At 35.3% G+C, this 25000-nt stretch overlaps 1 protein-coding gene across 3 annotated transcripts in view; it reads left to right on the top strand.

Annotated features, from left to right (window-relative positions):
* LOC106883892 (uncharacterized) overlaps positions 1-25000 on the top strand; it is a 461066-nt gene that overhangs the window by 306639 nt on the left and 129427 nt on the right. For all 3 annotated transcript variants that reach the window (XM_089349763.1, XM_089349761.1, XM_089349762.1), the window contains one exon: positions 3689-3811. In XM_089349763.1, the coding sequence (XP_089205889.1) occupies positions 3689-3811 (123 nt within the window). The remainder of the gene's footprint in view (positions 1-3688; positions 3812-25000) is intronic.

Genomic DNA, 25000 nt, shown 5'->3' with positions numbered 1-25000 from the left:
TAAAGAATTTTTACATGATAGTTCTATAATTGGTAAATGTAACACTTTTTTCTTTCTTACCCTTCGCTCAAACTCTTCTCTGCTTTACCCTCCCCTCCCCCTCTCTCTGTATCTATTTATTTATCTATCTATCTATCTATCTATCTTTCAAGTGCTTCATACTACCATGATACAGGTACTCAGCTGGTAGACTTTTCAATTCACACTGAATATTTACCATGCTTTGTATATACAGCTGGCTTGACAAGCTGTCAAGGGTTCTAGCGAGTAGTCATTTTTAAAAAAAATCTTGTTCAGTGCAACAGAAAATCAAATAAATAAAAACAATGCAAGTATGAGAAAGTAGACATTAAAATGATAGTGATGATGATGAAAATAAATGACGTATTTTGCACGTAGTAAATGACCTGTGTTGAAAATTGGAACTTGTATGTTCTTAAGATCTGAATTTTGGGACATTGATGTTTTTGGTGAAAGTTCGAATGGACCAAGTTGGATTAACCAATTAAATTTGGACCCGAACCAACATATTCTTTTACTTGCTGAGTCTGGTGGAAGTGACAGGGCCTCATGAACCTTGCAGGGTGTCCAAGACTAGTGAGATTGAAGTTGTTGATGTTAAATTTTTTACTCAAACTGTTACGAGTCAACTTCTGCAGGAAAAACATCAGCTGGGAGAGGATTCCAGAAGGATGATGATCTCGGGATGAAAGATTATGTGTAGAATTGGTTAGTGTGGCAAAAATGGGAGGTAGGTTGAACCAAGAGTGGCAAGAGGTGGAAAGACAAGCGGGCTGGGGGTTGTCTGAGTTGTACAGGTTTAAGACCAGCCAGCTGTGAAGAACAGAGACCATTAATTGTGGAGTGGTAGTGCTCCTAGCCATCGCAGGCATCCATAGACTGAACCAAGACTGATAACATTTTAGATTTCAACAATGAGGTAATGCAATAATGTACGGACATATAATACTGTGCATCACTGATAAAGATGATGATGATGAAGATGAGGATAATGATGATGGTATAGTAGTGGTGGTGATGGTAACAATGACGAAGGTGATGGCAATGATAATTGTGTGCGTTTGCACTTTCTGAAATGTCAGTAATGTATTCAAGTGTCCAGGTGTTGGCTATAGCAATTAAACTAATGATGACCAAGTAAATGCTTTGTATTTCTATGTCGATGTTCCATAGAATTACATTCAAAGCAATACTCTCTGAAAGAGCATAAACTTTTTAAAATTAACAAGATGGAGGAGCATCTGCATGGTCACTTGGCCTGCTAGAAATAACTTCTAAGTCTCCTTCAATTCACATCCTTCAATCCATGGGCCTGATTCAAAGTAGTACTTTCTGAAAGAACATAAACTTCTTCAGTTAACATGGTCGAGGAGCATCTACATGGTTGCTCGGCCTGCTCGAAATAACTGCCAAGTCTCATTTAAATCATACCCTACTATCCATGGGACTGGGAATAGAGAGTGTAAGTGCACTTCCTAAAATTTTTGGGAGGTGCACCATTGATATTTGCACCCCTACTTACTTTTCTCAGGTTTAGAAAACAGTGTTTAAAAAGTGATTTGTTAAAAGTAGTTTGAAGTTAGGTTTCTTCCCCAAAAACAAAGAACAAAAGTAAATAACAAAAAACAATAAGACTTTGTTTGTAAAATATTTGGACCAGGGTTTGCACCCACTTAGCAAACTTCATTCTTGGGTCAGTGCTACTATCATGGGAAAGAAAGGACACATTACATAATGTTGTTCTAGACACTCTTACAAAAACTCAAAATAACCTACAATATAGAGTTTGGAAGAATTTACATGAAAAGGAACAAAAATCTTTCTTCTTTAGTTCAGTTTCCTTTTTCTCTTTTTTCATTTTTCTTTCTTTCACCTTATGGTTATGAATGAATTAAAACAGAAAATAAAATATTCTTTGTTATCAAACCACTGACATTATTCTCATAAAGGATTTAATTCTTACTGATTTTTTTCCGAACCACTCCGTTTCTTTTATTCACAGCTTTATACTTCGTTCTGTAAAACTGCAAGGAAAAATACTTATAACAAGAGCTTGCTGTTTTACTACAAATAAATGAGCAGAAAACACAGATGAAATAAACTGGTGTTGATTCTGCATGCCAGAGTCATAGAAGCGAATAGCACCATTCTAAGATTGATTTTTAAAGTAGATTTCTTGTTATTTATGTGTCTGTATCATTGACTTTTATCTGATGACTAAAGTCAGTCAAATCTTCTTGTCCTTTTTTTTTCCCCTTCTTCTTTTGGAAACCAGAAATCTGTTGGTTATTAATCCTAACTTCCTTCACAATGCACTAGATTTTTGTCATCATTATATGCTCTCACCTTTCCCCCTTTGACTCATTCGTATTTTATGTGTCTAAACTTTATCTTTTCCATGAGAACACAGAAAGCATTCATTGCTTTCAGCTATGATAATCAGTGACAACCAATTAAGATATTTCTTGTTCATGGTTAGAAGCAGCATTTTCAAATAGTGACATAGTTTATCTCAGTGTTCAACGTTATTTACAAGCAGTTGTAATGGCTTAATGTTTTTGTTACATTGCTAGCTTCTTGGGCACAGAGTTGCTGTATTCATAATGTGATTCCTTTCTTCAACAAACTGATCACATTGCTATCTCTACTGAGGTTGTTCTATTGATTTAGTCTTCACAGATGACAGTTTATGTGGAAAAGTTTGTATAGGTCAGGTTAATTTTGTTGTTTTTTTAACCCTAGGTCAGGAATAAATGAGAAAATCTATGCTAAAAAGTATTACAGCTATAACCATCCCATTATATTTTTATCTTAAGAACCACTATAATGTCCAATGCATCCTCTATTTAAGATAGTGGTGTGATTTGAGGGAGATTGGTTGTTGTTTCTTGCAAGTAAAATGGTCATGTAAAGGGTCCTTGCTGCTTCCATACATTAACTTTTGTCTTCAAAACTGTCTTCTGATATTAGAATATCAGCACTGGTGATAATCACTGTTCATTGCTCCATAATTTTAGGCTTTTCCTCTCGAACTTGATTGCGTTCCACCATCTTTCTTGATATTATCTTCTGCCTACAATTATCTCCTGTTGCTACTTCATTTCTGTCTCATCATACACTGTTTAACTTCCATATATCTTAGATGTCTTAGTTTGATCTTGGTAGTTATGTTAATGATATTAGAAGGATGAAAAACTCTGAGCTGACTGTGGCAGTATTTGAACTCTTTATTCTGAAGCACTGATTTAGTCTTTTAGTTATATTGCCCAGTTTTGCTCCTCTAATAACAAAGGTATCATCCCACTTTCATATAATCTAGTTAGTTATATTTGTGTGAATAGATTTACATTTATCTGGTCTTTGATGTCCTTAGTATCTTTATTGCCACATTTGAAGGTTTTGTGGCCTTCTCAGTTTTCACCTTTTCTTATTACCTCAGCTATTGATTTGATAAATGGAAAAATAATCATACAAATTGAACTGTTAAAAGCTACAAGATAAAAGCTATTTATTTCTTAGAGGAAACAACTACTCTAAGAAATAAACGACTTTTAAATTTTCTTTGTGTTATTTTTATGCTTGTGGTTTTTCTATTTTCTTGGGAGGTAATTTGTATATCATTTCACTTTATTAATTTGCTAATTTTTAATTCGTTTTTCTGTTTTAGGCAGGGGAATCCAAGTCCGAACAGACAGTGTCTGAGAATCAGACTAAAAAGGTCTTTGTTGGAGGACTTCCATTTGATGTTGATGAAGGCGTTTTAATAAAGTTTTTCTCAAAATATGGCAAGGTAGGTAAACTTTGTTTATAGAACCAGGGAAGTAATACAAGCATTGTGTATCACCTTTGTAAAATATTTTACACTGAGAATTTTAGGGTGTTTCAAAAATTTTCAGTAGGGAACACCAGCTTCCCTGGATATGATATATAGTTGAGAGAGATGTAGTGTGTATATGTCTATTTTGATTATTTATTTATTCTCTCTATTTAAAAAAATAGTCATTAAAAAATGACTATTTTTTTTTTAGTTGTGTTCTTTCGCATTGAATTTTTGCAAGCAGTGGAATTTTTGAGAATGTAATACGTGACATTCTAATTATGATAAATACAGAAAAAATATTGCGACATTATAAAATTCTCAACTGTCTTTATAATTAGGTTGCAAGTTTTCTCAGAGCTCACAATACCAGATTAATTTACTATATCAACAAGAACAACAACAACATCAATAATAATTATGATGATGATTATTCTTTCATTGCTCATATGGGCCCAATACATTGAAGACAACACAAAGGATGAAATGCAACATACACACGCAACGCAACATGGGGGCTTACATCAGCTAGCTGAAATTTCTCTGTCTCATAGCTGCAGAAAGTGTCAAAGTAGGCATTAGATAATAATTTCTAACATAGGTTGAAGGCCTACTACAAGTTTGAAGTGGGTGGGCATTAGTTAGTACCATCAATGCCAGTACTTAAATTTTACTTGTCTTTTCATGTGTGCAGGTATTGTAGTTGTGTGGTAATAGGTTTGCTTTCCAGTTATATGGTTCTGGTTTCAATCCCACTGCATAGTACTTCTTCTATTGCCCTGGACTGAGCAAAGCAGATCCTGAAAGAAGCCCATTGTATACACAGTGAGACACGGGGATATGTAACACATTGCATAAGTACCAGTCTTGAGAAACTAGGCTTCTCAAAATCAGAAAGGAAAAAGTTGATTTGAAGACTGCAGATCCAAGCCATCATTGGAACTGTAAAAATCTGTAAAACTTTCTAGAAATTTATCATTTAGTTATATATGTACATATCTTGATATGCAACTATATGAGAATACATACATAAAACAAAATATCTGCACACACACTGAGTCCAAATGCTGCACATATACACACATACATGCAAAAATACCCTGTTGATGTTGTTGAAATTCCAATGAAGGAACTTTGGATCTAGGTTAGAAATTGACCCTTTCTCTATTGGCAAAAAATCTTGAAAGAGAATTGTATAATGACATATACACATATGTACATATGTATGTAAGCTTTGTATGCATATATCTATGTGTGTGTGTCTTTGTGTTTGCTCCCCCCCCCCACCTCCACCACCACCACCACCTCTTGATAACTAAATGGTTTGTTTATACCCCTGTAATTACATAATTTGGCAAAAAGACACTGATACAATAATTGTTAGGCTTTAAAAAAAAAGAGAAAAAATATTAGGGTTGATTTCATCAACTAAATCCTTGAAGGTAGTGCGCCAGCATGGCCACAATCTAATGACTGAAACAAGTAAAAGATAAAAGTATCCTGAAAGGATGAAAGGTAGAGTTGTCCTTGATGAGATTTGAACTCAGAGTTGAAACATCCAAAAGAATTACCGCAAGGCTTTTTTTTCTTCTGATGCTCTGAAAATTCTGCCAGTTCACCACTATTAATTGATTTAGACACAAGACCGGAAGGAATTTCAACCATGTTTCGTGGTCTGCTACCACAACAGCTCCTTTATAGGATTTAGTTAGCTGAAGACATCATCAGGAGGAACCACGTCCGGTTTTGGCCCCTACTCTTCTACCGTTTTGACATGGCAGCCCCCCCCCCCTTTCGGAGGTGTCTTCAGCTCTGGTGTTGGGTGCATGTCTTCTTTCTTCTGTTCCCTGACCTCTTTGATGCAGCGTAAACGAGTGTCAGCGGCCGACTGACTGTCTTGTCAAATTCCCCTTTTTATATCTGCTGCTAGGCTCCATCAGACAGCCCCAGACACTGTCTAATATTGAGTGTGGAACAAATAATGAAATAATTGTTTTAAATTTTGACTAATGGCCTTGACTGGTACTTAATTTTATTGACCAGTAAGGATGAAAGGCAAAATTAAATCTTGGCTGGATTTGAACTCACAACATAAAGAGTCATGGGAAATACCACTTGGCAGTTTTATCGTAAACTTTAACAATCCTCATTTCTTTACTGCCCATAGGGGGCTAAACATAGAGGAGACAAACAAGGATAGAGAAAGAGATTAAGTCGATTACATCGACCCCCCCCCCCAGTACGCAACTGGTACTTAATTTATCAAGCAGTCAAGTACTGGGGTCGATGTGATCAGCTTACCTGCTTCCCACAAATTTCAGACCTTCTGCCTATAGTAGAAAGGATTATTATTATTATTTAAGGCAGTGAGTAGGCATATTCTTTTAGTGGCATTTCATCTGTCCGTATGTTCTGAACGCAAATTCCGCCGGGGTTGACTTTGCTTTTCATCCTTTTGGTGGGCGATAAAATAAGTACCTGTAATCAACTTGCTGGCCTTGTGCCAAAATTTGAATTAACATTAATTTTAATAATCTCCTTTACCTACCTCAGAAGTTTCTAATGAAGGGAATATTACAATAAGATAAATGAATATTTGTTGCATAAATATATACTTGTCTCTCTACTTATTGTGATTAAGAAGATTAATCAAGTGTTTCCCCCCACTTACAGGTATTTTTACAGACACACACAATCACACATACACACATAGATTGTCTTTTAGTTGATGGCCATGCTGTCAGAGAGCAGGATTTTTAATTTAGTTAAGCAACGAAAGAGTAGATATCAAACCATACATCTTGTTACTTATCTGTTGGTTTTAGGAGAAGATGTCAATTTAGAATATTGGTTTGTGCTGTCAAATTGAAAGCAGTAATGAAGGAGATCAGATGTATTCAGCCTTGTTATTTTCTCTCTCTCTCTCCCTCCTCCCTCTCTCTTTCTCTTTCGTTATTTTATAGTGGGAACCCACAGGGGCTATTAGTTAGTGTTATTGGGTAGTGTGGACTCCGTTAGCTCTTCCTTGTGTGCTGGTTGTGCGATCAGCAGATATTCTCTAGAACTGTAAATGGGTTCAAAAATTAATTTTTTTTTTATTCTCATGTATAAACTGACATTAAATTGGTAGGAGTACTTGTATTTTGTTGATGCAAAAGTATTTATTTGGCATTTTCAGCTGCACTTTAGATAATGAATATTACTTTGTTTTTACATTATTATTATTATTATTATTATCATCTTCATCATCATCATCATCATCATCATCATCATCATCATTAATTCCATAGTTATAGTTTCTCAACTCTAGCAATGAATTTGTTCTCTTTTGATATACAAGCTGCACATACAACACGCACACACACACACGCACACACACACACACGCACACACACATGCACACACGCATGCACATGCACACACATGCACATACACAAAACAACAGAACAAAAAAGAACAATGGTAGTACCATAAACAATTTAGTCAGAAATATGCTTCAAACATATATATGGATAACGACTCTTAAAGTTTAAGTATGATGGTAATTATTTTACATACAGTATAATGTTAGCATTATTACATTATTAATAATGAAGACGTTGACATGTAACACTTGTTTTGTTGCTCATAGAATCCATTTAACATTGTCTCATGAATTATATCTTTTCAAGTATGTGTGATGTATTTATGTGTGTGTGTGTATATTAGTGTATGTATGTGTATACATATATATACTGGGTGTGATGGGTAAATTGTTGCCATTTTATATTTTTAATTTTGCGCATGTGCATGGTTTGTTTTCGGTTTGTCGAATACACAGTATAGTAGGGTCAGTTGGGCACTGTCTGTGAGAAAAACAGCACCATGATGCAATTCACTCTGCCAGAAATTTGGAAATGACATGCTGTACTGCTTGGCATTCGTGCCAGAAGATCCAGTATGAACATTTAAGAGTGTTTGGATGTCATTTTGAGGAAATATACTGAAAGTGATAAAAATCCAACATCCAATCAACATCATGGTGTTTGAAGTGATCACTAGTGATGGCAACGTTATGCCTCCCTTCATCTTTCCACATGGCCTCAGACTCAACACGGAGGCCTATATCAAGTGCCTGTTGGAGACAGTATTATCCTTGGTCAAGAGAGAGGCTGCTGGAAGATCCTATGTCTGACAACAGGACTCTGCACCATGCCACACAAGTAGGAGAACCTAGTCATGGCTGTCAGACAATTTCTGCAACCACACCACTCCTAACATCTGGCCACCTAACTCCCCAGATTGCAACCCCCTTTGATTATTATGTGTGGGGTGCAGTTGAGTGAGAGACCAGCAAAACTATTTGTAACACCAAAGATAAATTGAAGGCAAGGATTATGGCAGCATTCACCAACTTAAACAAGGAGACCATCCAGAAGAGCTGCAGGAGATTGCAAAGTAATCTGGAGGCTGTGGTTGAAGCGAATGATGTTTTTATTGAATAAATTTACTCTTTAGTATTTCAAGACTTTTGGTAAAAATATTTGTAATATACTTGGTAAACATAATCTAAAATATACTCTCCTCTATTTTCTACAATGCTCTTTCATATACCTGATAGACTTGCAAGGCCCCTCTTCTAACATTCTCTTGTGCAAGACGAAAAATAATCCTCCAGTACTGTTCTGACTCGTATATGGCCACGTTTTATCCTGATGGAAGAACAACTTTCATCTTGAAACAAAAGATGGTCATTTTCCTTCTAGCACTTATTTGGTCATGATTGGTTGGTGCTTTTTATGTGCCACTGGCACGCGAGCCAGTCAGGTGGACCTGACATCGACCACAGGAGCCAGTCTGGGGGTATTGGCATTGGCCATGTTCGGTTGTTGCTTTTTACGTCCCACCGGTACGGGATCCAGTCAGCCGGACCTGGCATTAATCATGTTCAGATGGTGCTTTTTATGTGTCACTGGCACAAAAGCCAGTCAAGGGCACTGGCCCCCACCTACGATTTTAGTTTTACTTGACTCAACAGGTCTTCTCAAGCATATCATATCGCCCGACGTATCAAGGGTATTCTTAACAGGCCTGGGCATGTGTGACTGCGATCTCATTTTAGTTGTCGGGTCTTCTCAATCACAGCATGTCTCCAAAGGTCCTGGTCTCCTGTCATTGCCTCTATGAGGCCCAATGTTTGAAGGTCATTCTTCACAACCTCATCCCATGTCTTCCTGGGTTTACCTCTTCCACAGGTTCCTTCTACAGTTAAGGAGTGGCAATTCCTCACACAGCTGTCTTTATTCATATATAACACATGGCCATACCAGCACAGTCGTCTCTCTTACATACTACATTTGATGCTTCTCATGCCCAACTTTTTTCTCAGGGTGCTCACACTCTGTCGTGTATGCACACTGACATTACACATCCAGTGGATCATACTAGGTTCATTTCTTTCACGCCTATGCCTGCCCTCAGCATTCACGGCCCATGTTTCACTACTGTCTAGCGTGGCAGTTTGCACACATGCATCGTACAGTCTACCTTTCACCCTGAATGAGAGGACCTTAGTTGTCAGCAGAGGTAGGAGCTCCCTGAACTTTGCCCTGGCTATTCTTACTCTAGTTGCTATACTCTCAGAGCAACTGCCCCCGACTACAAGCTTGGTCACCTAGGTAACAGAAGCTATTAACAATTTCTAGTATTTATATTTTTTTATTATGAACTGTGATATGGCAAGACATTACTGTATATGTGTATATGTATGTATATACACTTTTACTCTTTTACTTGTTTTAGTCATTTGACTGCAGCCATGCTGGATCCCAGGACTTATTCTTTGTAAGCCTAGTACTTATTCTATCAGTCTCTTATGCTGAACCGCTAAGTTACGGGGACACACCAGCCTCGGTTGTCAAGCAATGTTGGGGGAACAAACACAGAGACACAAACATATACACAGACATACATATAGATATACATATATACGATGGGCTTCTTTCAGTTTCCATCTACCAAATCTACTCAAAAGGCTTTGGTCAGCCCAAGGCCATAGTAGAAGACATTTGCCCAAGGTGCCACAAAGTGGAACTGAACCTGGAATCATGTGGCTGGTAGCAAGCTACTTACCACACAGCCACTCCTGCGTCTATATATATATGTATACACACACACACACACACACACACACACACACACACACACACAAAACGCCGGAGTTTTAATGGTGGCAGCTGATGAAGGGGATGTTTCTATGTGGCCTGCTTGTTTGTTGCACCTTGTTTACCATTTTGTCCTTGTTCTTTTGCCACGTTATGTATCTATATGTACATGTAGATGAATGTATATACATACATGTACATATATATGCATATACTCATATATTGTTTATATATATATTTATATATATATATATATATATATATATATATACCTTAGATATAGATATATGTAAAACACTACATATTCATAATGAGTCACCTTCCCCCTCAGTCTTTCAGCATGATGCACACAAAGACAGTTGAGGTAAAGTGAAGTGTTTTTGCTTAAAAATACATCGCAAAATAATGTAACACTAACAATAGTCACTTTAAAACTAATCCCATGAGTTGGTGTTTGGAACTTAGCAACATAAAAGTCAAAAAATTATTCATTGTGCATACTGTGAGCACACACATTTAGATCTTTTTTCTGAAAAGAATATAAAAACTAGCCTAGGAAACCTAGAAGGCAAAAAGAATAATTTGATAAGCAATCAACTACATTTAGTGACACATTGCTAAAAGCGTATATTTTGTTTTGTTTTTGGATGGGGAAGGAACATTGCATTATTAATTTCCAAATCCTAAACAAATGAACAAATGTGTGTGCTTATATGTGTGTGTGTATGTGTGTGTGCGCGCGTGCATGTATATATATATATATATATATATATGTATATATATATATATATACATGTATATATATATATATATATATATATATATATATATATATATATATATATATATATACATATATAATGGTTGTGGTTTGAACAAATTATGCAAAGATATATGATTGTTATTGCTGTTAATCAGCGTTTGAGAAGAGAATGAAAAAGAATCAATGCAATTTCTTGCATTGTTAAACCACAAGTAAAGACGTATTTATATATATATATCTATGTATGTGTGTGTGTGTGTGTGTGTGTGTGTGTGTCTTTCTGAGAGAGAAAGAGATAGATAGATAGAAACATAGATAGATAGAGAGACAGAGAGGTAGAAGTAATGCAAATAAATTAGGTTGCTTTTGTTTCATTCATGTAGCAAGTCAGGTTTGTTCCTACATAGAAATAAGTGTTGGTACAAGATAAATGACAGCTCGCAACTACTAGGATTATCTCTTCAAGAGACACTGTACAAATTGGGATTAATACAAAAAAAATAATACATATATATATATATATATATATATATATATATATGTATGTATATAGAAAAAGCAAATTTATTATTTGCGGGGAAATTCCTTGGAAATGATCAAACCAAAATGCACATAAACTATGCTGTTTATTCAACTGATTGTAATTTGTTGTTTCTGTTATGAAAGTAAACTGCGGTAAACAAAACCAAAATGTGGCACTAAATGTAAAATGTAAAAGAGGTTTTTTCATTGATGTATCACAAGGAAACAATGTTTATTCTGAAAACTGTTACAACAATAGTAATTATTGCATGTGAAATGAATTGTCTTATATCATATATAATACTATTCTGCTGTTAACAGAGATTAGAATGCTTAAAGAGTGACGGCTCTCTGTTGAATGGTATCCTTAGAAATCAGACAATAAAACGTACACATGCGTTATTAATAATAATGATCTCCTATAAAATAATGACCGCAAATATTTTGAGTGAAGAATATGTTGAGGATTTAATTAATCCCACTATTTGATTGTTGCTTATATTATTAATAATAAACCCTCGCCCAATCTTGACTAATAGCAGGCTTCCTATCATTTCTGCCATACTGTTGTGCTATTTAATTATCTCTTTACATAAAAGCCTATGTCATGTTTCTTTGCTTGTTGGTTTTATCACACTGTGAGAATATTTCACAAACTTAAAGATACATATGTACATAAATACATACAAACACACACACACACACACACACACATATATATATGTATAATTGATAACATAAAGAGTGGAGATTTATTCACACCTAAAATTTTTTGATCGAAAAATTTTCTTCTGCATATATAACACTGACCTACATATGTTTCGATTGAAGTAACTGCACATTCTTTCGTATGCAAGCATGCATCCTAGTTGCTGCAATTTCATCAAGGGCCCCGCTCATAATGTGTTCAAAGTGAACTGATTCAAACAAGTGTCCTGCGTTGGTATTCTGATGAAGGTTATAGCATTACATTTTAAATCCAATGGAATTCTGATATTATAATCACCTCTACTGGTATTACAGTCGAAGCATGGTTTTAAAATGTTTATTCAGATTTCAATTAATTGTAGCAGTTTTGTGTAAATAAGTGGGTCTGTTAGCTTAACTCTGATTGTAGGTATAAAAATATCATATACAGATATAAGGTTACCTCAAAGAATAGGGAGTACTTCTATGTAACTCACGTTATATTGAGCAAATAATTCGCAGTCATTTAAATTTGCTTTGGAATAGGAACAAAATGAATACTACTAACTTTAGTAAACTAATTTGGACACTAAAAGGTAGTAACAAAGTATATTCAATTGTTTGGGAAATAATTAGTAAGGTAAAACTTATAGAATATGCAATAATAGATGTGATGTTTGTGTGAAAGAACTGTACCAAATTTTTACTTCTAAGTTTACTCATATAAACACAAGACAGGAACAGGAAAGTGAGGCTGGAGAGGAAGGTATTGTCACCCAGGAAGTTCATTGAAAAGTGGGTGAATGTGACAAGAATGGCCCGCATAAATGAGCCTACTTTGAGTGTGCGCCTGTAGGCCGGATGAAAGGCAGACGAGAGGGTGCCTTCCTGAGGAGAGTTTGGTGTTAAGGATTCCAAAGTGCATGAGGTCTTTTTGGTCACCTTATGGTGGAACTCCACCCTATTGGGGAAGCATATTGTTGATTTAATCTCTTTTTTAACCATTGTGTTTGCTTGCTGTTTACATGTTTAACCTCACTGTCTTTCATTTGTGTATCGCCCTCTATGTTTTGTGTTCAGCCTTGGTATTGTTATTATTATTATTATTATTATTATTATTACTATTATTATTATTATTATTATTATTATTATTATTATTATTATTATTATTATTATTATTATTATTGCTGTTGTTGTTGTTGTTGTTGTTATAAGGTGGTGAACTGGCAGAATTGTTAGCATGCTGGGCAAAATGCTTAGCAGTATTTTGTCTGTCCTTATGTTGTGAGTTCAAATTCTGCCAAGGTCGACTATGCCTTTCCTCCTCTCAGGGAAGGTGAAATAAGTACCAGTCACACACTGGGGTTGATACAATCGACTAGCCCCTCTCCCCCAAATTTTAGGCCCTTGTGTCTTTTTAGTAGAAAGGATTATTATTTTTAATATTATTATTATTATTATTATTATTATTATTATTATTATTAAGGTTGAGAGCAGGCAGAATTGTTAGCATGCCAGGCAAAATGCTTAGCAGCATTTCATCTGTCTTTATGTTCTGAGTTCAAATTCTGCTGTGGTCAACTTTGCCTTTCATCCTTTCAGAATCGATTAAAATAAGTACCTGTTGTGTACTGGGGACCAATGTAACTGCTGGTCTTGTACCAAAATTTGAAATCATTGTTGTTGTTTTTGTTGTCTTTTAGATGGCAAGCTGGCAGAATCATTACTGTATTGGACAAAATATTTTGCAGTATTTCTGCCATCTTTACATTCTGAGTTCAAATTTTGCTCTGAGGTCAGCTTTGGCTTTCATTTTTTTAGGGTCGATAAAATAAGTACCATTTGAGCACTGGGATTGATGTGATTGACTTACCCCCCACCTCCAAAATTACTGGCTTTTTGCCACCATTATTATCACTACTACTACTACTACTACTACTACTACGTTAGAGAAATGGACTTGCAGAAGCTCTATGGAGAATAACTAAGACAGAATTCAGCCTTTTTCACATTGTCAGCTTGATAGGAATTTACCATTTCTCTGTGACATTAATATATTTATATTTATACTCTCACTTTACACACATGCAAATAAACGTATGCACATAGATACCACCCCCACACACACACAGAATCTAATTTCTTTCAATTGTTAAGTATAGCAAATGTGTTTAAGTAACCAGTTTATGACATAAGCTTGACTGATTGATTAGTTAATTAAAAATTTGGCCAAGAGGCTGTAAACTTTGGTAAGAACACTCACTTTGTTCATTTGATGGCTGTCTATTTAAGTTAGAAAATAATTGGTTCTACTTCATAATGATAATGAGCATCAAGAAACACAAACACCTGCTTTAAGAAAACCTATGTTTCTCAATGTCATGACAGAATGTCCTTAGAATGAAAAGTCAGAAGACAGCAAATGACTGATTTAAAAGTAGTTCTTGTGAATGGTTTGTGCATGGAGATATTTTCAATTCAGCTTGCTACACTTTAACTTAGGGTCACCAAAGTTTAGCTAAAGATGAGCTGAATGGATTAGTAGTTTGAAAGATTAAAGATGCTGTATAATAAGGTATATTGTTTTTATGACTTAGTCGGACAAAGAGGGCAGTGTCTATGACCTTTAGTGTCAGAATAAATACTGCAAAGCATTCTGTCTAATGCTCGTTCGATCCTGTCATTTCACCATCTATATTTTGGCACTCCGTCAATTAGGATGATGTGGGTTCCAGTTGATCTGCTCAACAGAACAGCCTGCTAGTGGAATTAACATGCAAGTGGCTAAGCACTCCACAAACACATGTACTCTTTACGTAGTTCTCAGGGAGATTCAGTGTAACTCAGAATGTAATAAGGCCGGTCCTCTGAAATACAGGTACAACTCATTTTTGCCAGCTGAGTGGACTGGAGGAATGTGAAATAAGGTGTCTTGCTCAAGGACACAACGTATCATCAGGAATTGAACTCATGACCTTATGATTGTGAGCTGAATACCCCTAACCACTAAGCCATGCACCTTCACCTTACACACATCTATATACAGAGTTGTCTTAAGGCATGGGTACACTGGGCAGTTGCGCAGGGGCCTCACAGGTCAAGGGGCTGAAATTATGATCTACACATGTTGCAACTTGCTGTCAATGCATAAATATTATAGAGGATAGTGCATTGATTTGCTCTGGGCTTCATGAGTCAGGGGCCCATTTCTAATCTATTTATGATGTAGCTTGCTGTCAATAAGTAAATATTATAGGGCTTGGGGAATTGATTTGCTCAAGGGCCTATAATGCTGCTAAGAAATCCCTGCCTATATATTCGACTTCTTTCAGTAACACAATGAAAATTAAATTAGTGAAAATATAATACAACAAAGCCTCTTCAAGGCAATTTTACACACCCAAACATTTAAAGGACAGTTGTCTGTTTGATAGAAATGGTGGAGCATCCAGTTAATTGACCTACAGTTTTGACAATCAACTTTCTGTGATCAAATTCTACTGGTGTTAATTTAACCTATTTTATCCCACAGTGAGGGATAAAATATGAACCAGAGCCAAATCCAACTGACCAGCAACTCCACTCCACACTCTCCTTTAATAAATCGATAACTAGATATATCATCATCATCATCATCATTGTATATAAAGAAAAAAATGTTTAGAATTTCAGCTGTAGAAAAATTCACTTGGAAATATTTCTTACCTACTTTCATCTCTTCTTCATCTTCTTCTTCATCTCTTGTCTTTGCGTTTATTGATAAGAAAATGTTTTCAGACTTGGATACAGATAATATTTATGACAAATGCATAGTTTTAGGATGAGATCTCTTGCAAGATTCCCATTCAATGATTTATTGTTTTCATTTCGTATTTTGTTTTGTTGAATGGTTTTCACTGATGCAAGATATATTTATTTGACGTTTTCATTTCACAAACCCTGTAAAATAGATAATGAAAAATAGCAATGACTGACTTGCTGATAATGACAATAGAAGATGTATTCAGTTGAGATATCATAGATAATGCTTTCAACACTGCTTGCCTGGTGGGCGTGGCAACTATTTGGGCAGCGAGACATAGTGAGTTCAAACTTTGCAAATGATACTCTAGTTTCCCAGTCAGTCAGCTTAGCTTAAAAAATATCTACTTTGTATATGAAGAATTTGTTTTAGGAAAGGCATCAAAGTGTTAAATATAATAACTATCAGTTTCACATTGCTGTGGCATCTGATATGTTTACAATTGTAATCATATTATAGACTTGTTTTCATAGAACTAACGACAACTACTAATAACGATGTTAAACTTTGTGGTGAGCAGCCAATATATGTAAATGTTTGCATTAATACAGCATTATGACGTCACTTCTATATCTGATCTTGCACCTGGCTACCAAAAATATGGGGCAGATACAATAAAGTTGTAGTTTTAATGGAACACTGACAAAGTAGAAGGAAAAAAATAATATAATAAAACGGTAAAAATGTTTGGATTTATAAATTCTCTTTTCCTATTAGTAATGCTCATCAATTATAATGATTTTCTTTGATCGTGTTTTCTGATCATTTATCACTTTTGAAAGTAATTATTAAGATTAGTGTTTATCTAAAGTAGTTGCTCCAACATTTTATGCAAATATCTTAATTTGCATCACTATCTTAAAAAATAAAGAGTTACATAATGACTTGAAAGAAGTAGTTGGCTGGAATGAAAGTCAATTCTCTTTTACATTTATATTTTGAGGATATTCATCATTTGTGAACCAAAAGGAATGAATTTTAGGATAATTATTCTTTGTTCTAAGTTTGCCTGAATTATTGATATGAATTTTGCACAGTTGTTTTGATCTCATTGTATAATTAAGCAATCTTTATTTTACGGTAATCTTTTGTTATGATAGTTGTGCAGTGGAGAAACAAAGCTCTTGTTTAATTAAAAAAAAAAAAAAATATGAAATGAAATGAAATTAAAGATTTAAAGATTTCCTGTCATAATTGGCTGCTGTTACAATTTCTTTTATTGCCATAAATTATTTTGTTTTCTGAATTTAAGTTAATATATCTTAGTCTTTGTAGTTTTGGTATCGTTCTACAATGAGAAACATATCTACACTGAACAATTTTGATCATATAGTACATGATCTCCATTATATCACTCAAGTAGGGCATTTATTCAAACTGTTTTGTAATCTCTTCTATACTATTCCATTCATTTCTCATTTTATGAACTTGTCATCGTCCATCAGCACCTGTGTCTGTACCACATAAGAAGCACTTGTGCTGGTGTCATGTGGAAAAGCACCCATTGAGTGCCATGTAAAAACCTCGTAAGCCAGTGCTATATATAAAGCACCCATGCCAGCACCATGCATAAAACACTTGTGCTGGTGCTACATAAAAAGCACCCAATGCACTCAGTAAAGTGGTTGGCATTTAGAAGGGTATCCAGCCATAGAAATCATGCCAAAACAGATAAATGAAGCCTGGGCAGTACTCTGGGTGTCCAGCTCCTGCCAAACCACCCAGTTCATGTCAGTGTATGAAACAGACGTTAATTGATGATGATGAGGGTGATGTTGTTCTATACTGGTGTGAGTTGGATGGTTTGACATGGTTCGATTCATCCAAGGACTGCATTGTGCTCTGTTGTACTCTGTTGCTTTGACATAGTTTCTACAACACATGATGCCCTTCTTAAAACCAGCCACTTTACACCTTGTCCTGAGGGCTTTATTCATGTGATCGCTACTGTTGAGGCCACCATGCAGTTTGCAAGAATATGTATGAGCTCTGTGAAGGAAATGTATTAGAAGATGAAGTGTAAAAGATAAGTAAAGGTGTGAAAGAAGGGGCCAGAGCAGGACAGGTTTCTTGCTGTTGAGGAGCTAAGTATTTCATTTAATACTTAAGAAAAAAATGTTGAAGTTTACCATATTAACATTTTCAATACAACCTGTATTGGTACTATTCTATGTAGCTAGTATTTATCTCTTCCACATGGATGCATTGACAGATGCATTGACAGTTCTTAAAAATATATAACTTTTGCTATCATATAACTTCTGTCAATTCCACTCAACCAGAAGTATGTCATGGCAGTAGCTACATAAAGAATTATAAGCAACAAATATGTTTTGTGCTCCAGTTAAACAATATTTCCATCTGGTCTGGGTGCACACAATATCTAGCTGTTAGGAAAGCAGCATTATTACTGTAAGGTGTATTGTATACGTTTTGCTGGCCAGTCTGTGTGTGTGTGTCTGGAGCAGGTAAAACAATGTTTGGAGCTTGCTTAACTTATATTGGAAATTGTTGAGAAACTAGTACATAATTTTGAGCTTTGTATGACAATTAGTATTATTGTATTTTTGTGAGTCTGAGAGTTTTGTGGTTGATTATTAGGTAAGATCGATAGTGTAGATATTTCATGGTTGAGTTGTTAGTTTTAGAAAGAGTATCCAACTGTAAAATATGGTAAACATCAGTTTCAGAACATTAATTTCATGTTGTTATAACATCTGTTATGTTTATGGTTTCAATCATGTGATAGTTCTGTTTACATAGAATCAGTGGCAAATATCAATAAAGGTATTAAGCTGTGTATGGTAAGGAGGGAATGTATGTAAATGTCTACATAAATTGCAGCATCACTATGTCACTTGATCTTTCACCTGGCACCTGGCCACCGAAATGTGAGAAAAACATCATAAAGCTGTGACTTTAATGGGGAAATTTTTGAGATAGTGTTGTAATATTGCTTTGGAAAGCCATTGATGTGGCAAACTGCTAGTAGATTGTTGGACATATATTTGCAAGGGTTGAAATGTTGGAGCTCCTTGCAACCTCAAACTGTGCTCCCCCATGCAGTGTTAGAACTTCTCACTAACCACTCAACTTGTTCAATATAATAAAGCTGATAACTATTCTTGGTTGAACTCCTTGCTATCTTCAAAATTGGAGTTAATTCCTAACCACATGGCTCTCGGTTCAGTTCCACTGTGTGGAATCTTGAGCAAGTGTCTTCTACTATAGTCTCAGGCCAACAGAAGCCTTCTGAGAGGAATTTGTAGGTGGGAACTGGAAGAAGCCTGTCATATATATATGTATATATATATATATATATATATATATATATATTTATATATATATATATATGTATATATCTATGTGTGTGTGTCTTTGTGTCTGTGTTTGCCTTTCCACCACCACTTGACAGTTGGTGTTGGTGTGTTTGCATCCCCATAACTTAGTGGTTTGGCAAAAAGAGACTGATAAAGTAAGTACTAGGCTAAAAAAAAAAGTGTACTGGGATTGATTCATTCGACTAAAAAAATTCAAAATGGTGCCCCAGCATGGTAGCATCTGATAACTGAAACAAGTGAAAGATAAAAGTATATATATATATATATATCATCATCATCATCATCATCATCATCATCATCGTTTAACGTCTGCTTTCCATGCTAGCATGGGTTGGACGATTTGACTGAGGACTGGTGAAACCGGATGGCAACACCAGGCTCCAATCTAATTTGCCAGAGTTTCTACAGCTGGATGCCCTTCCTAACGCCAACCACTCAGAGAGTGTAGTGGGTGCTTTTACGTGTCACCCGCATGAAAACGGCCACGCTCGAAATGGTGTCTTTTATGTGCCACCCGCACAAGCCAGTCCAGGGGCACTGGCAACGATCTCACTCGAAAATCCTACGGGAGCCAGTCAGGCGGTACTGGCAACGGCCACGCTCAAAATATATATATATATATTAAGGTGGTGTTCCAGCATGGCTGCAGTCGAAATGACTGAAAGAAGTTAAAGAATTAAAGACTACATATATAATTTCAAAATCTTTTGTAGTTTGGGATTCATTAAAACTATGACACAAGATGAAAAGTAAAGTTAATCTGTGTGGAATTTGAACTCTCTTTTTGTGTTTGTCATGCTTTCAGTAGAATATTTAAAATAGTAGATAAATGGAACTAGGGATTGATAACCAGAGAATGTGTGAGAAATTCTATTTCAAAGTTAATAATCTCTAGTAACACCTTTGGATTGCTAATTGGTCCCCTCGTTCTAACTTTTCATTTAGTTTTTTGATTTATATAGGGCAACTTATTAATTCGAGTAAGATTTTAATTGAGTTTCCCTGCTAGATTAGACATACACCATTAATATTCATTGTACCATCTTAACATTTACATTTTTGAATTTTTATTTAACATAGGAAAAACGATCTTTTATTGTGTTTATATTGTTCTTATATTATTTATTTATTATCAATTTAAGTACTGCACGTAGAGCTATTATATAATTAATATTCCAAAGAGAAGCGGGATTTATTTGTATTTTCTGTTTGTGCTTGTCTTTATTTAATTTTTTTTGTTAAATACATTTTTATGGTTTTATATATCAATGCTATTTAGATTGGATCTAAATCTGCTGAAGAACCAATATTGTTTCCTCCTCCCCCCTCTCTCTCAAACACACCTGCTTTGAATAAAAGAAGCATTTACAGGAGATATTAAAAAACAAAAACAAAACACAAAAATATTACGTGCTAATGAATAAAAAGAAGCATAATAGAAATTGTCTGCTGTCACATCAAGTCTATTATGTGGATTGGTGCTGATAGTCATGTGATTGCGATACTTTTTATTGTACCATTGTTAGAATAGTTTTAAATTTAGTCCTCGTTTTCTTATTGTATTAATACACACTTTGGTAGTACTGTGTTTTACTTTTCATTTATAGTTGTTGTGGTTGTTTTTGCTTTGTTTTTGTTTTGTTTTTGTTTTGGGGGATTTGTTTGTTTTTGTTAAATGTGAATCAGAATCATCATTATTTATGAGAAAAGATGATTTGCTATAGACTTTATACAGGAGGATAAAAAAAGAGTATCAGAATAATGTCACATATATATATGCATATATGTGTGTGTGTGTGTGTGTGTGTGTGTGTGTGTTTCTTTATGTAAAATGCTATTAGAATTCACCGATAAGCTGACTGATAACAGTATGAATGTGATGGGCTGCTAATAGACAAGAATTCATTGACTAGCATCTATTTTTTTTTTATTACTTGTGGTGATGACAATGATGATAATGACGATGATGGTAGCTTTTTTTTTTTTATAGTTTATTCCAGACTTTGAAATTGTGAATTGGTATTGTTTATTTATTTTGTTTTGTATTTTTTTTTTTTTTTACACCAGCTAGAACAGTTATGTAAACTAACCTTCAGAATCAATGCTTCAAAGATCATTTTAAGAACTCGTGGATAGAACATGTAATTAGGTAAAACGTATTTTGTGCTATCGGGAATTCATATCAGTCACTGAGAAGTATATGTTGTGGGTCTGTATCAAAATTCTAATCTTAAATGTAGCCAAAGATAATTGATGCCCTGTTATAGAGTTAAATGCTTACTTATCTCATACACTAGTGTAATACAATTTCTTAGTTGATAAAGCATCTTGTTCTTTGGTCTTGTGATATTGGGATTTGATCTAAGCCTTGATGGTCATTACTATATCATTCACCAGTTTCCAGGTATTTAGCTCTTTACCACCAAATCGTTTTCTTTGTTCTTATCTCTTCTGTCTCTGCTATACATTATGCATTCAAGTGAGAAATATCTAATAAATTATCTTTAATATATAAATATATATATATAGGCATAGGAGTGGCTGTGTGATAAGTAGCTTGCTAACGAACTACATGGTTCTGGGTTCAGTCTCACTGCATGGCACCTTGGGCAAGTGTCTTCTACTGTAGCCTCGGGTTGAAAGAAGCCCGTCGTATATATGTGTATATATATATATATATATATATATATATATATATATATATATATATGTGTGTGTGTGTGTGTGTGTGTGTGTGTGTGTGTATCTCTGTATATGTTTATGTGTCTGTGTTTGTCCCCCCAACATCGCTTGACAACCGATGCTGGTGTGTTTACGTCCCTGTAACTTAGCGGTTCGGCAAAAGAGACAGGCATGGCTTTGTGTTAAGAAAATTGTTTCCTAACCACATGGTTCTAGGTTCAGTCCCATTGCACAGTACTTTAGACTAGTGTCTTCTACTATAGCCTCAGGCTGACCAACCCTTGTGAGTGGATGAAGCCCATCATGTATGTATATATATATATATATATATATATATATATATATAATAATAATAATAATAATAATAATAATAATCATACTAACCCCAAGATTCCGAGTTCGATTCCAGGCAGTGACCTGAATAATAATAATAATAATAATAATAATAATAATAATAATAATAATAGTAATAGTAATAATAATAATAACATCGAAAATTATCTTAGGAGTGAGAACCCAGGTTTGAAATTTCCCCCAAGACACCTGATGAAGGCTGGAGGGTATATCAGCCGAAACATTGTGTTAACAACAAACAAGATGAGGACAAATATTCGTCAAATGTAAATAATGTAAATAATGTAAATAATGTAAATAATGTAAATAATGTAAATAATGTAGCTACTTTGCTTGTTGCAAAATCAGCAGCTGAATGTTGCTCTGCCTTAGCAAAGGTGGGAGTATTGATTTCAGTAATGTTTGTTTTGTTTGTTTGTTTGTCCGTAGACAAAATATCTCAAACATTACTGGGTGGATTTAGATGAAAGATTCAGTGATGTTTGGCCTTGTGACTAGCACAAACTGATTAGATTTCAGGATCAATCTGGTACCGGACAAGGATTCTGAATTATTTTTCTCTCTTTTTTAATTAATTTTTGAGAGCGGTTGGGTTCATTTTTAGTATTCTTGATTGTGAGAGCAGTCAAGTTTATTTCACATATTCTTATTTTAAAAGTCATCTCTGGTTAATTGTTGAGAGGACATTGGTGTCGCCTTGGCGAAGCTTTGCGTTCTCTGAGCACTCTTGTTTGTTTATATATTGTGAACCGGGATGAAAAACTGCTATGTTTAGCAGACAGGTGTACCAGTATTGATAAAGGGTAAGACCCTGAAACCGGCTCCGGTCTACTGGTCCTGTCACCGCTGGATGAGAGTTGTTCACTCCCTTGTTTGCAATATAACTAGCTGGAGGAGGTGTCCTCCTGGGGTTAAAAAGAGTAGTAACATTGTTCTGTATGGAACAACCATGTTGAGGTGGCAGCAATCATTACTTTTCAGTAGAGTTACTATTTGCATCTCTTATAGAGATTTTAGAAGTAGTAACTTTGCTTATAATATTATATCATCGTCATCATCATCATCATCATCATCATCATTGTAATGTCCGCTTTCCATGCTGGCATGGGTTGGACAGTTTGACTGAGGACTGGTGAGCCAGATGGCTGCACTAGTTTCCAATCTGATCTGGCAGTTTCCACAACTGGATGCCCTTCCTAATGCCAACCACTTCGAGAGTGTAGTGGGTGCTTTTACATGTCACCGGCACGAGGTCCAGTCAGGCGGTACTGGCAAGGGCCACGCTCAAATGGTGTTTTTATGTGTCACCTGCACAATATATGTTTATTATTCTTTTATTCTTTTACCTGTTTCAGTCATTTGACTGCAGCCATGCTAGAGCATGCCTTTAGTCGAACAAATCAACCCCAAGACTTATTCTTTGTATGCCTAGTACTTATTCTTTTGGTCTCCTTTGCTGAACAGCTAATGTCACAGGGACGTTAACATATATCAACATTGGTTGTCAAGCGATGGGGGGGGGGGCAACACAAACACATAAATACATACATATATATATATATATATATATATATATATATACATATACGACGGGCTTCTTTCAGTTTCCATTTACCAAATCTTCTCACAAGTCTTTGTTCAGCCCAAGGCTACAGTAGAAGACTCTTGCCCAAGGTGCCATGCAGTGGGACTGAACCTGGAACCATGTGGTTGGGAGCAAGCTTCTTACTACACACCCACTCCTGCACCTATATATATATACCTATCTATCTATCTATCTATCTATCTATCTATCTGTATATCTATATCTATATATATATATATATATATATATATATATATATATATATATATATATATATATATATATATATATATATATATATATGATAATGTATAAAATGTATATATATTATGTTTTCTATATGTATATATATATATATATATATATTATGTCCTAAGAGTTTGTTGCCTTTTGCTGACGTAAGAAGAATTCATGGGTTTATGGTCAGTACACTCTGTAGTAGTGAAGCCTTCCTGACAAGTTGTTTTGCAACACTCATTTCACTTCCATATTATTAATTCTCTTAAGAAAAGCATGAATATCATACAATCTCATATCCAAGGCATTGTTCTCACATGAGAAATCAATACAAGTTTGGGGAGTTTCATATCACTCTTCGATCTCTTGATTTCCCCTCATTTTGTTAGAATTTTTTCTTTTTACCTTCATATGTGTTTCTTTTTTTTTTCCTTTGACTCCTTTTATTTATTTAATTTTTTTTTTCCAATTCTATAGCACCATATCTTTCTCTCCTTTCTTTCTTTCATTTTCTTTCTTTCTTCATCTTACTCTTCCCTCTTTAAGACTCTCTTTGTCTCCATTGCTTGTCTTCCACCCTACCCCCGCCATCTTTTTTATTTTCCTTTCTTGGGTGTCAGTCTTTCTCTGTCACTCCCTTGTCTTCCCTCCCTCTCCCACTTTTTCTTTCTCATTTTCTTCCTCTCTCACTCCCCTCCCCACATTCTCCACCTTCTCTCTCTCCCTTCCCTATTTCTTTCTCCTTTCTCCTCTCTCTCTTCTCCCACACTCTTTCTCTCTTTTTTCTCTCTTTCTCTTTCTTTTCTCTTTCTCTCTCTTTTTTCTCTTTCTTCCTTCCCCCTCTCTCCCTCTCTCCCCTCTCCCCATCTCCTCTCCTTGTTTCCCTCTCTCTACCCCACCCCTCTCCATCTTTCTGTCCTCTCCCTATTTCCTTCTCTCACCCCTCCCTCACTCTAATTCCTCTCTTTCTTGACCTCTCTCTCCCTGCCCTCTCACTCGTCACCCTCTCATACTCTCCTCTCTCTCTCTCACCCCTCTTTCTCATG

The sequence above is a fragment of the Octopus bimaculoides genome, chromosome 3 (assembly GCF_046866305.1).
Source record: "Octopus bimaculoides isolate indiv1 chromosome 3, ASM4686630v1, whole genome shotgun sequence".
Taxonomy (NCBI): Eukaryota; Metazoa; Mollusca; class Cephalopoda; order Octopoda; family Octopodidae; genus Octopus; species Octopus bimaculoides.
Note: the sequence above shows the minus strand (reverse complement) of the source record. Positions and strands in the feature narration are given on the sequence as shown.